Below are 14092 nucleotides of genomic sequence, written 5' to 3' on the forward strand. Positions count from 1 at the left end.
ACGGAAATATATATAATATCAATTTTATTAATGAAGCAAACTTGGTTCTTATTGTGCATGTTCTTACTCGGTCAGGATACCCATACCAGCGGCAGTTCGCAGGCCAGGTGGAGTTCTTTTGATGCCATTGGGTAAAAATAATGCTCTCCTTGAGGAGAATTCACAACAATTGTAGGGTTATGACTTATGAGTTGCTGTGCTCCTACGCTTGCTAGCTCATCCCTATGTCAATGGTTTGCTTTTGGTTTCACCGGAAAAAAGAAGAAGAAGCTAGGGTAGGCCTCTTATCAGCAAGAAGAAGCATGTTGCAATGGTATACAGCCCTTTCGCAGCGAGGAAGATTTCACAAATTTGCATTTAGGTAACATCATATCAGTCCCTGATTTTCTGCTCTTTCAATTTAATCAGCAACACCCCTGTGCTTTCAATTTCAATCAACCATGCCCAAATTTTACTGTTCCATCCAAATTTTACTTTGTCAATCCAGTCAAAGTTAACGTTCAAATTGGACGGAATAGTAAAATTTGAGCACAGCTGATTGAAATTGAAAACACAGGGGTGTTGCTGATCAAATTGAAAGCGCAGGGACTGACATGATGTTATCCCTAAACCACAGGGTACTAAACTGAAATTTATTCTAAATATTTTAAGTAACGGCTCTTTTTAACAACTCAATCTCACATATTGTAGTATAATCTTATTCATTGAACTATGAAAGATGTTTTTCTTTGGTTACATGAGAGGAGAAAATGTCCAAACTATGAAAGATTTATATGACATTTTTTCTTCATAAATATATATATATATATATATATATATATATATTAAGATATGGTTCAGCAGACTTTAAAAAAAAAAAATGGTCCTAGCAAAAAAAATATATGTTGCTCCAAATTGATAGAAGGTCATAATCGATTCAAGTTCAACTGGAAAGTAGAGTATTTCTATATTTAATTACAAAGCGTCAATACAAGTTCATATCACTAGGTAATTCCAAAGAAAACTAATATTAACGGATAAAAGTTTTGCCACACTCCGCAAAACACTCAGCTTCTTAACTTCACGTTCTCCCTTTAAAAACAGTGAGATTATGAGAAGTTTGGTTGTATTAATGTTGTTAAGAACTCAATTCAATTAGGATAAGTGTTTTCAGACCAAGTGTTTGTTGACTAAATACCACAGATTTTGTTGATTGACCTAAATTCTGGATGGGAAGTTGGGAATCAACCAAACTTAAGAATGAGTGAGGGAGAATAGCCTATCCATCTTTCTCAAACAATCACACCCATCAATCACCAGGTCCCCATGTATATTGGTCCATAATGATCTAACAAAAAGTTATAGTAGAGACGCTGCATTATATTCTTGTACAGCTTTCCAGACATAATTATTTTGGGAAAATGTCAATTTATCTAAATTTGAGCAACACTCACCCCAATTACCCAAACATTTTATGAGATTACCCACTTACCCAATAATTTACATGTCTTTTGCTCTAATACCTAATTAAGTTTTTTTTTATTGTTTTATATTTATTTTTAGGACAATTTTGCCCTCTCCCTCTTTGTCACTGAGAGATAGAGTCATCGGAGACTTCGCCGGACTCCGGTGACTGGCCGCCGGACTGTGATTGGATTCCGGCAATTGGTCACCGGAATCCGGCATCCGATTTTATTTCCCCCCCCCCCCCCAATAATCTTATTACTGCCCCGCAATAATAAGATTATTGTCTTCCAATGATCGTTTTATTACCTCCCAATAATCTTATTATTGCCCAACCAAATCATAATCAACAAAACAATAACTACTAGCAAAATTTCCTTCCGATCTATTCTCAGAGCTCACAGTTTACCAAAAACAAAAACAAAAATTTGACCACCAAGAAAGTGCTCTGGGCACCAAATCGGAGCAAACCATGAAGCTTTCTGCTCAGAAGAGGACCATCATGGCAGCTCGTCATCTCCCACTCCCCCTCGGTCACGACTTCCTCTCTACCAATCCTTCTAACTGCCACCTCCTCCTCCTCACCGGCGACCGCCAAGGCCGCATCGCCCTCCTCGACCTCTGCCACAAGTTCTTGTCCTCTAGTTCGACGCTAACACCAACAACAACTCCCGCCTTGCCGTCCAGGACCTCTGCTCGGTCCAGACCCGACCCGAGTCCTATCTCCTCACTGCCATCTCCGGATTCTCCTGCCTCTCCCTCTTCGACCCCAACGCGTCATCCAAATCCAATTACTAGATCGAGAAGTACCCGAGTTTGTTGCACGAGACTAGAACGACGACGGTGACGAAGCCGTAGATGATGGTGGCCTAGGACTCAACGATGGAGTAGCCGACAGTGATGGTCGAGAAGTCGCCAAGGAGGTTGTTGCCAGATCGATGACGGTGGTCTGGGTGAGGAGGCGGATTTGTGTGTGTGTGTGTGTGTGAGAGAGAGAGAGAGAGAGAGAGAGAGATGCTATGTAATTCCTTAATTTTTTTAGGGTTAAAATTGTCTTTTGATCTTTAAATGGGTAAGTGGGAACAATAATCTCTTGATGGGTTCATGTTAGCCCAAATTTGGGCATTTGGTCAAGATCCCAATTATTTTCACTCTTTCATTTTTGTTATTTATATTTCAAGTTATTATTTTTGTAAGGGACCACGTTGGCACCTTCCTGTCTGATTTTGGAATAATATTTTGTGTTTGTATTCAAATTCACTTTATGTCAACCAAAATGCCAATCTAATCCACTCAAGGCCAAGGTCGCAATCTCTTGAGAATTGACATTGCTTCTGCCCTTCTGGTGGGATTTTCTTGTGTGGCTTGTTCTTCTTCATGGTTGCGTATTTTGGCTAAATTTGCCTCCTACCTAGCTATTGTTATCAATTAGCTTGTTGGGGCAATAAATTTAGAATCACTTGAAAAGGAATTGGAATGTGAAGTACCGTTTTTTGTACAGCTTTATTTATATTGCATTAGCCAAAGATGAACACATTATGCTTTATTTGATGAGAATATATTTTTACTTCTATTAAAGAACAGATTTTGTAAATGGAAGTTTGTTGTTTTTTTTTTTGGTAGAAGAACTGAATTTATATTAAATCATAGACGATGTTACGATCGTTAATAGGGGCATTATGAACAACACTATTAGCCCTAGTTAATCTAAGATGGTTAATATAAAATTAAGCCTAATGTAAAACAAACTGTAGTTTCACTAGGTTGTCCGAATAGTACGTTGTTCTGTTACAAAAATTTCTTGGAAATAAAAAGCAATGCAACTACAAAATAGCTTGTTCCACTAATTAGAACCAAATGAATCAATAACTTGAAAAGGAATTGGAATGTGTATTATCATATTTTGAAGAACAAAAATGCTATGTATAAGATTAGGACATCAGAACATGAATACATGAATATCTTTTCTTAAAAAAAACAAAACAAAAAAAAACGATGCTATGTATATCACCAAGCAGTTAATGAAGAACTTAAAGCACAAGAATTGACACCAAATTTTGTAATGTGTAACACTGTAGCAAGTTATAAAGAACGGGTGAGAGAAAAATAAGAGGGATATTTAAGGATTTGGGAAAACAATAGTCTGAGATGTAGGCTAGGACAATGCTGCATGCAAATTTATTTGAAACATTCATAAATGAGTACAATAATAACTAGTTAAAAAAAAAATAAAAAAATAAAAAAATAAAAAAAATCTTAGCCCACCCCACCCTTACATATATCAGTGAGAATCGAACCCATGACCTTTACAATGTTGGAATTATAATTCACCAATAGGTCACAGCTCACCGACAAAGCAGCAGCATATATTTACAATACAGTAGGTGATTTTTCTTTTATTTTTGGAAGGAAATACATATATAATCCAAAAGGGATGCTAATTAATTAAGGGGGGGTGTATTCAATCCAGATTTTAAATGATTTTGATTGATTTTTTATAATCCGTGGATTTTCATGGATTCTACAGAATCCGCTGATTGTTTTAATTCCACACAGATTTAAACAGATTTTAATGTATTGTATTAGCAAGATTTGTTTGGATTTCATAAGTGCATGGATTGTCCTTATAACAATAATTGAATAAAGAACACAATAGAATACTATAATTTTTTGGACAAACATAATACAAAAATTATTATGACTTGAAAAAAAAAAAGTTTCATAAAAATAAATTATGTATGTCAAAATAGATTAGGAAAAACGTAAAGAAAACCAAAGGAATACATTATGAAAAATGCAAAGGCAATTAAAAATGTACATTAGAAAGCTGCATACTCATCCATCCCAACCTCATTATCATCATAACCTTCTTGTTCCCCGTCATCCATATGTTCCTCATTATTCTCATTCTCATTGTCTTGAGTATCATTGTTATTCTCTTGACTTTCATTATCATCATTTCGCGGTCTATCTTCCCACATAGCTTCAGCAATAGTAAGCCTCCAAGCATTAGCCTCCGCTCTTTGTCGTTGTTGACTTTGAGAAAGTAGTTCAAGATTCTCATCTTCCATATCTTGATAGGATGAAGATGATGACTCATTTTCTGGTTCAACAGGAAATTCATCCTCACGACATTCTTTGCGAAGAAAGTTGTGTAGTCCAGCACAAGCTAACACCAATTCTGCTTGTGTTTGATATGGAAATGGAGGTGCGGTTTTGAAAATTGTGAACCGTGATTTAAAAATACCAAATATCCTCTCAATCACATTCCTCAATGACGCATGGCGAAGATTGAACAACTCACTTGCATTTCGAGGATGGCGACCTTGACCACCAAAATCTTTGAGATGATATCGAACACCTCGTAACGGAGCTAAGAATTGGCGTCGATTAGCAAATCCACAATCCACTAGAAAAAATTTGCCTAACAAGATAAAATATTTTAGGGGCTGTGACCACTTACCCAATTTTGGGCAAAAAATTGCCCACTTACTCCACCAAGAGTTTTTTAACCTCGTTTACCCAATCTAACATCTATTGACATTTTAGCCCCTATTAATTAAATTTAAACCCATCCATCTCCTCTCAGTCTCTCTCTCCTTCCCAAACTCTCTCGCTCTCCCCCCGATCTCCACCTCCTCTCTCTCTCTCTCTCTCTCTCTAGCCGGCAGTGGCGACCACGCCTTCAACACCTTCTTCGTCGACCTCGATCTCGGCGCCGGCTAGCACATCCCAAGCCCCATCTTCGTCGACCTCTGCCAATCACTGAACACCGTTCTGGTGCCGACCATCCTCAATCACGGATCACAGATCTGAGGCCGGTCGGAGATGGGCTGCAGGTGAGAGACTGGAGAAGAGGACCTGGGGAAGACGAAGGCGGAGATGGGACCGGTCGGAGATGCACTGCAGGTGAGCGATTGGAGATGGGCTGCGTCGGGGCTGGGACCGGTCGGAGAAGGGCTGCAGGTGAGAGACTGGAGAAGAGTCCGGTCGGAATCGTGCCGGAATCAGGCTGGAGAAGCATGGGTGTCCACAGGAGAAGCATGGGTGCCCCCCAGTAAAAAAACTGTGGGGTTTGTTTGATGGTCTACTGGGGGGCAGTAGAAACATTATTGGCCCCCAGTAGACTTTGATACGAGGGACAGGGATCACTATAGTGTGGTGTTTTGATAAGTTACATGTTGTTTTCTGTGTATTAAAGTCAAATTATCTGTGAATCCTACAAAAATGTGCATTTTTGGTGGTCTATTGGGAGGCAGTAGAGACATTGGACTTTGTATTGGGAGGCAGTAATATGATTACTGGGAGCCAATAATATGATTATAAATTGATCAATAGTGCCTGTAGTGTATTCATTTGGTTTTGGGAGTTCATACAATTCACTGAACGGCAATAATATGATTATTGGGAGGCAATAATATGATTATTGGGGGGCAGTAATATGATTACTAGGGGGCAATAATAGCCGGATTCCGGATTCCGGTCATCGGTCGTGGGATTTCGAATAGCCGGATTCCGGTCATCGGTCGCCGGAATCCGGTCACCGGTCACCGGTCGCCGGAGACCGCGCCGGCCACTGGTCACCGGAGCACAGCAAGGTGGAGGGTGACTTCTCTCTCTAAGTGAGAAAGAAGGAGAGGGCAAAAAAGTCTAAAAAAAAAAAGAAAAAGAATTAATTGGGTAAAGGGGAAATAATCCCTTAGAGTGTTTTGGGTAAATGGGGTTAAAAAACAGTTGGTGGAGCAAGTGGGCAATTTTTAGCCTAAAATTGGGTAAATGATCATTTTCCCAATATTTTAATTAGCATGTCATACAATAAAATAAGTACTCAAGCTCACCAAACCAACAAACTAATAAAAGGGAAATTACTAAATCCTAGCAAACATGATTTTTTATGAAAAAAAATAAAAATAATTAATTACCTTGAGGAACTTCAAGTCCATTTCTCCTTAATAAGGCATCATTTAACAATTTTGAATCATGTGCCGAACCTTCCCACCCACTTAGCACATATATGAATTGTAAATCAAAGTCACAAGCTGCCAAAACATTTTGAGACTGAATTCCATGACGATTATGATAGCTGCTTACTCCACGACCTTTTACCGTCGCTAGAATATGGGTGCCATCGATTGCACCAATACAATCCTAGAAAAAAAAAATTAATAACAAAAAGCTAGCAAAAATTTTATAGGAAATACAATTAAAAAAATTTAAGCAAACGAACTATATTTAAGCATACTTTAAAATAACTTTGAGGGAAAAAAATATACCTTAAAGTAGGGGTAAAACCTTGTGCTTTCCCTTATTTTAGAGGGCACTGCAGATCCAGGTTTGATCATCATACGTGGTGCTATAGTGTTCAAGGCCTTCAAAGTTTTGTTGAAGTTTTGACTAGTAGCAAAATGCGAACGACCAAACCTTTCCCGAACATTACCATATCGATCATTGTGGCCTACAATGATTAAGAACATTGCTAGCATTTCTTCAACACATATGTACCTTGTATCTTCCAAAGGTGTACTTTCTCTAATAATCGTACACAACTTTAGAAACACATTTGGATACATTCTGTGCAACTATCGAAAACTTTGTGGGTCTTCTTTCAACAAACCATGTATGTAATGATATCCTTTCTTAGTAATAGGTCGTCGTTTGAGAGGACGATGAATACGTTGATGCATCATACTCATAGTCTCTCTTAACACAATGATTATTGCTTGAAATGCCATCAATAAATACTTGATTGTTTCTTAAAATTCCTCTTCAATTTCATCTTCATCTATTTCTTCTCTCCCCCTATCTCTTCCCCATCTATTTCTTCCCCTTCCATTTTTCTACAAGGACACAATTTGCTGCAATATTTAAAACAAGTGTATCACTATATGTAATGATAATAGACATAAATAGACATTATATCAGAAAAATAATCACAAACAAAAGTAAACTCAAAACATCTCAAATAAACCAACATCTTAAGTCAATAAAGCGACATTCATCACATAAAAAAAAATTACGAAACTTGATGAGGTAGAAATAGAATAATACTACAAAAGTCACAATAATAACAAAATAACCAAAGTCATCCGATAATAGTTAAAGCAAAATATTCAAAAGAACTTAAAAGACCAAATGTATTCTAATTCATAATAACATCACATAAGACATCATAACATAGCAAGTCACAATTTATAGTCCTCCCAACTTGTGGAATATCCAATTTGATTGCTGTTGAGGAGACATATTCAAGAATCAATCTTTTTTTGTTTTGGTATCAAGCAACTCAAGAGCCTTGAAACCGGTAGCTTCATCCAAGTTTGGGATCTCCATGATAGCATCCCAAATTTTACTTTGTTGCTCTCTTTTCTCTAGTAAATTAATCATTACTTCAAAACCAGAGTAAAGTTTATCAAGCTTCTTCATAACGCCACTTTGAGGGGTGCCCCCAATTGAGTTAGAATTTCCTTCATAATCGGTTCTACCTCTTTTATTTTGGGTTGTTCCTCGCCTCGGAACCTCCAAAATTTCAAGGGATTGGAGGGGTGATGTTGGATGAGTTGAGGGATTATTTTGATTTGGTCCAACAAATGCTTCACAATCTATATCATAATCAAAGTCTTCTATGCATGCCTCTCTACCTTCACCAACACCTAATGTTCTTGCATCAGTAACACTACCCAACCCGACCGAGTTTTTCCCAACCGCTACACCATTCCCAATAGCAATTTCCAAGTCCTCATAATCATCAAATGTCCCATAGCGCAAGTCGGTGTCCTTTGGGTGAGCCTAGGGAAAAAAAAAACAAAATTTTTAAAATTGTTATCACATTAATCTTCAAAGAAGGTTTATTTATGAGAATAAAGTAATAGACTTATATAGTATTTAGGAAGCTTACCTTAAGGTATTCCTCCCATACTTCATTAGAAGCAGTAAACCTCTTTGCAGTTGAATCAAATCCAAAACCAGAGCTAAAACGCATAAGGGTAGAGTAAGAGTTCCTGTGATGCCCCGGAAATTCGTAATTATTTTCCGAGGATTTTCCGGAATTAATTTTATAACTATTGGACGGTTTCGTGGCTCGTGGATGGAGCGGAAGTGTTTCGGGCGAATAATTAATTGAAGGATATGGTTTTAGGGGGGTTGCCAAAGGTTGACTTTTTATTCGTTGAGATTCTCCGAAAACTTCCTTCACGTAAGTTGTAGAGCGCGTCGATACGAGTTCGTGGATATGTAGAACGCGAGAATCGGAGTTCGTGTGAGAAAGTTATGGCCATTGGAAGGAATTTCCATTTTGGTATAAATAGAAGTTTCCCAAGTTGGAAACTTACTATTTTCATTTCTTCCATTTTCGGAAGTTACTTCTCTCTCTCTTCTCTCTCGGCTGCTACCTTCAGAATCGAAATAAACCGCCTGACCCGACCCGAACCCGGCGTTCCGACCCGGCTTTTCCGGCCAACTGCGGCGGTCTCCGGCCGTGAAACTTGACCAGCAGGGTCGTCTCCTCCGTCTGGTCGTCCCTCTGGTGGTCTCTATCGCCGATTCTTCTCCACGGAGGCGCTGCAAGGCGGTGCAGCCTTGTGTTTTCGGACCCGGCCGGAAAACACAACTCCGGCGACTTCATGGCTTCAACGATTCCTTGGTTGAGCTCAGAATAGCTTCGCTGATCGATCCTTGGTGGTTGTTTGGATCGATTCACGTGAAACTTCGATCAACTCAGTTGGGATTACTGTTCACGGCTTGTGAGGTAGTTTTCGATCCCTTAGGCTTGTTTTCTGACTTCGATCCAGTTATGAGAATTCACAAGCATGCTTAGATGAAGCTTTTTGATGTTGGGAGTTTTGTGAAATAATGAGTTTTTGGCCGGCGGCGGTGCACCACCGTCTGTGGCGGTGTTCCGGAGGTGTTCCGGCCACTTAAGGAACTGGTTTTGGTATTATATATGTTCTACTCGTTGATACGAGCGTTTTGATATATAATATGCAAATTTTGGAGTTCGTATGGAATTGTTATGATTTTTGCAGTTTCATACCGATCGATTTATTCGATCCTTGAGGATTTGAGCATCCGATCGACTTGTGATTTTGACATATCGATCGTATAAGTGTTCCGGAGACATTGGATGGTCTCGGATGTGGTTTCGCCTCATTTGGCGTCACCTTGGGAATTTTGGTTCGATTTAGGGTTTCGAACGTTATCCCTTGTGATTCGTTGACTGAATGAGAGCTGTAATTCCTTAGGTACGTGACGTAGTACTCCTTGGACGGCTATTTTGTGGATTGGCTGCCTTGTCCTGAATTGAAGACGCAGCGGGAGTTTCGAGGTGAGTAATCTCACAAGGTTCATTAATGAATGGAATACCTGTATCGTTTGGTGAGTAAATCTCACGATATTTGTTATGAGTAGGATCGATATTTGTTATGAGCAGGATCGATATTTGTTATGAGTAGGATCGATATTTGTTATGAGTAGGATCGATATTTGTTATGAGCAGGATCTATATTTGTTATGAGCAGGATCGATATTTGTTATGAGTAGGATCGATAATTGTTATGAATAAGGTTGATATTTGTTATGAGTATGATTACCCTATCGTCTTGGAGTTATTAGGTTAACTATGACTATAGTTGGTATTAGTGGTTTTCTGTGTGGATGGATGACTATGTGTGTATATATATATATTATGGGATGTATATATATACATATATATTCATGTATTAGTGGCTTCGTTGTGAATCTATGTGATGATCGCTATCTATGTGATGACCAGCGAAATCTCTGTGATGATCGCTATCTATGTGATGATTGGCGATATCTTTGTGAATCTATGTGATGATCCTTGAAATCTAAGTGATGATTAGTAGGATGATGCAAATCTAGGTGATGATCGGTGGAAATCTGTGCGATGATCAGTGTGATGACTGCTCGGTAGCGGAGCTGAATTGTTATTAAGTTAACAAAGGTCGAGAGGACTGCTGTGATGGTTGGGGCTACCTATAGACGTCAGAGTGTGGGACTTCGATGACTACTTTGTCTTGAATTGTTTGACTTAATGTGACCTCCTGAACTAAATTATATGCAGGGGTTACTATGAATTGTTTTGCTTGTTTTGATATGTGATTGCCTTGATTTCTCCTTGATTGTATTGATTGATGGTTTGATTTACATTAAGAGCCATAGCGGTTATGAACTGTACTCTGTAGTGAGGATAGGAAGGTGATTCATTGTTCTTCACCTTTGATGTCATGTTGATGACAAAAACTCCTAGGGGGGGGAAATGGGAAATGAGTGTGATGTTGGAATTCGCCGTAGTGCGTTAGGATGGCGTTAAACATTTCTTGAGGAAGTCTTGTTTGACCGAAATTTGTGTAATTGGATGCTAGGATTGAGGTTATGAGCAGAAGGCTTTTGTGAAATTTGTGTAATTGGTTTTGAGTTACTCATACGAGCTTCATAAGCTTACCGGGTTTGTTGTGTGGAACCCGGTGCACTATTCAATGGAATGGTGTAGGGGTTAATCCTGCAGGTCGAGGAGATCGTGGCTGAAGCTGAGGTGACGCCTGAGCAGCTTTATGGTAGGAAGCTATCTTTGTGACTTTACCGTTGTTAAGGACTTCCGTTGTATAGTTACTCTGAGTTGCATTTACGTTTTATTTTGTTGTTGACAATTTATTTCGTAAGCATTGTAATATATAACTCTATGGAGCGAGTTTATATTAACTTTGAGGGTTCAGGGCATCAATATCTGTGTAAGTTAAAGGGAAAAAGATTCCAGGTATTTTGTATTGATGACTGGACGTTCACGCATATATAATTATGGGGTTATATATATCGATTTTCATGTGTGTAAAATCAGGGGCGTGACAGTTCCATCGACCTTTAAACCATCTTACCCTGCTTTGGTAGTTTTTGTATGTCTTGTGACACCCAAGTTTTGCATTAAGAACATGAAGTATTCTTTCTTCCACTATTTGCTTACTTAAAATGCCACTATTGTCACGCCATCCCCTAACGGCGGCATCAACCATTAGTTCTAATAAGGTATCACTCTCTTCCTTGGTCCACTGCTCATAATTCCCATTTTTTTTCCCATCTTGTTGTGGATCAACCATGATGATAATACTCTATTATACATACATAGGAAAATTTTCATTAGTATGTATATATAATCTATTGTTTTGTTTCTTCTTTATAAACACTTCAAAAATTACAGCAAATGCAAACAAGTCACAACAAGCATATAGTCTTCTAAAGGTAATTGTCATTTTCAAGATCAAAATGTACCATGATTAAAAAAATTTACAATCTGCATATATATAGTACAATGCACAAGTTGGATTACCTATATATTTGTATGATCTATAAGTCCCCTACCTATAAGGTTATAATCTGATCATAGCTAGCTTACTTAAATGTTAGTTAGAATACATATATATTTGCATCAGTAACACTACTAAAGAGCAGTTTGATTATAGCTAGTCTCCAATTATGAAAAAAAGTCTATTCAAGATTACATAAAGCAGATTTCCATCCAAAGTCATCAAAATCATAACCAGTCACATGAAAAATAAATAGGGAGCCGGACACAAACCAAATGAAGTAAAATTACAACTAAAAGATGCAATACATGGTGGAGGACATCCTCACTATCATTTGTTAAAATTCATGAACTGAAGCAAAGTGTACCTCAAATTAAGTTCCAAAGACCAAAGGCTATAGCTCCCCAAAGGCAAAAGAAACTGCTGGTTCTCCTGCAAAGTAAAGCTCTCCAGAGTTAGCTAAAATTACAATTTATGGAAGAAGAGCACCTAGCTTGTTAGATCAGCTGGAGAAAAGACAATGCATAAATTAAGAATAAAAAAAAAAAAAAAGACAATGCAGAAATTTGAAAGAGAAGATAAATTGGGTGTAAATAAATGAAAAAGAAATCACTTAGCTAGATACCTTATTATGGTAAAAGCTAGCAAATAGCAGCAAATCCAAACAGTATAGCAAATTTGGATTTAAATTATCAGTTCAGCTTGACAAAATTGCTCCCAATGGGTAACTACCCAACAAGAGAACCTCAAAGACAAAACACTCGCAGCAACAAAAAGAAGAAGTAGAGAACTACTTCTCTTGTATCACATGTAAGACCCTTTGGGTAGCAGGGCACCATTGTGGACTCATGTAAATCAACTTGTAAATTATTATAATCAGGTTAGACTCTGTCCTGAAGCTCCCAAAATGGATAGTGCTATTGTAGTTATGTCATCAATTATCAATTTTCTGGCAACAAGAGAAATATTCACCAAGACAGTCATACAACATACATGGATATTTTTCTATTGATCTTGATCAAGACAACATGGATTGACTCGGCACTACTTGACTTTCAAAAAATCTAGATCGACCTTTTTCTTTTTTTGTGCTTTCACTAACAAAAGACGTCATTGGAGTAATGGCAACAATAGATTCATATCAAAATCAAGGAACACTCTTCATCAAAAAAAAAACAAAGCATGGAAAGATAAGCTCAAAATTGAATCAAAGAGTTAATCAACATAAAAGAATACGTCTGAATTGTAAAATGAGCAAATTAAATGGGACTGAATCAGTATATATTGGTAACATATTCCCAAACTTCAAAGATAACCAAGGTGGAGACAATCCAGAGGTCATTAAGATATGAAAAGTTTAATCATATAGTAAAACTTTCCAGATCTTCATAGAGAAAACAATACACAAAGCCATATAATATGTCTGCATAAACGTTCTAACCTAATCAAATTAATAGCCAAAACCATTGCAATCAACATTGAACATGCGTATCAAAAATACATTTTTAACAAGTGATGATTTCCACAAGATTCACAGGTTGAGGTCAGCTCCAGGTCAGTTTGTCTTCTCAGGTCAGATCTTCTTCTCTCTTGGACGTCTTTTCATCTTCAGAGTGTGAGAGGAAAAAAAGATGTCAAAATCTCACGTCTAGAGGGTGGATTTCTAATAGGGTTTGGTATTTATACCAAGCACCCTAGAATCCTACAAAATCAAGTATCTAATAAATTTTTTTAAAATCGTTGGGCTTTTGAATACCATCAGATTTAAAAGGATTTTTTAAAATCTTGATTGAATACCACAGGATTTTAAAGGATTTTTTAAAATCTTAATTGAATACGACAAGAGTTTAAAGGACTCTTAAAATACAAAACAATCCTATAAACTCCTAATTGAATACACCCCCTAAGTTACTATCATATCAACGACTTGATTCACATCAGCCATCACATTCACCACAACAAATATGGCGGATAGCCACATACTACATCTGTGACAAAGTAAGGCCAAAAAAAAAAAATCACCACAGGTAGTCGAGTTGGTAAGAGCATTTAGGTGTGGAACCCCACATTCAGGTTCAAATCACTCTTATTAGAGTTAAATCTCAATATATTCCTGGGGGAAGGAAGCGTTTTGACATGATTCCCCTGCAAGGATTAGTCTCTGGGCCTAGGAAGCCTTTGAGGAATCATGTGATCTCGATAAAAAAAAAATAATTAAAAAAAATTAAAAAAAGAGTAAGGCCAAAAAACACATGTATGTGTCCAACCCCCAAATCAAGACTGCAACGATGGATTTTCGATCTGTGCCCTGTACGGGCGTTGCTTTCGCTATA

General features: G+C 37.7%; 2 protein-coding genes across 2 annotated transcripts; both read right to left on the minus strand.

Moving 5' to 3' along the window:
• Positions 1–4262: 4262 nt before the first annotated feature.
• LOC112180406 lies at positions 4263–6989 on the minus strand. Its single transcript, XM_024318955.2, has 3 exons — positions 6717–6989; positions 6366–6591; positions 4263–4546 (listed from the first exon to the last, which is right to left on the minus strand). The coding sequence occupies exons 1-3, from the start codon at positions 6924–6926 to the stop codon at positions 4263–4265; spliced, it is 720 nt and encodes a 239-aa protein (XP_024174723.2). The 5' UTR covers positions 6927–6989.
• A 520-nt stretch (positions 6990–7509) lies between these two features.
• Positions 7510–13386, minus strand: LOC112180407 (uncharacterized protein At2g29880-like). Its single transcript, XM_040512104.1, has 4 exons — positions 13261–13386; positions 11311–11564; positions 8339–8441; positions 7510–8229 (listed from the first exon to the last, which is right to left on the minus strand). Exons 2-4 carry the CDS (start codon positions 11550–11552, stop codon positions 7696–7698), a joined length of 879 nt encoding a protein of 292 aa, XP_040368038.1. The 5' UTR covers positions 11553–11564; positions 13261–13386; the 3' UTR covers positions 7510–7695.
• Between the last annotated feature and the right edge of the window lie 706 nt (positions 13387–14092).

The sequence above is a fragment of the Rosa chinensis genome, chromosome 7, assembly GCF_002994745.2.
Source record: "Rosa chinensis cultivar Old Blush chromosome 7, RchiOBHm-V2, whole genome shotgun sequence".
NCBI lineage: Eukaryota > Viridiplantae > Streptophyta > Magnoliopsida > Rosales > Rosaceae > Rosa > Rosa chinensis.

Bases quoted from the DNA above. Each gene is read 5' to 3' on its own strand.
- LOC112180407 (XM_040512104.1), bottom strand. From the start codon at position 11,552: ATGGTTGATCCACAACAAGATGGGAAAAAAAATGGGAATTATGAGCAG. The intron at 8,442-11,310 runs GAACTGTCACGC...GGGGCATCACAG, and splicing joins AGATGGTTTAAAGGTCGATG to GAACTCTTACTCTACCCTTA. The intron at 8,230-8,338 runs GTAAGCTTCCTA...TTTTTTCCCTAG, and splicing joins TATGGGAGGAATACCTTAAG to GCTCACCCAAAGGACACCGA.
- LOC112180406 (XM_024318955.2), bottom strand. From the start codon at position 6,926: ATGCTAGCAATGTTCTTAATCATTGTAGGCCACAATGATCGATATGGT. The intron at 6,592-6,716 runs GTATATTTTTTT...TTTTTTTTCTAG, and splicing joins GGTTTTACCCCTACTTTAAG to GATTGTATTGGTGCAATCGA. The intron at 4,547-6,365 runs GTAATTAATTAT...CTGTTGAACCAG, and splicing joins TGGACTTGAAGTTCCTCAAG to AAAATGAGTCATCATCTTCA.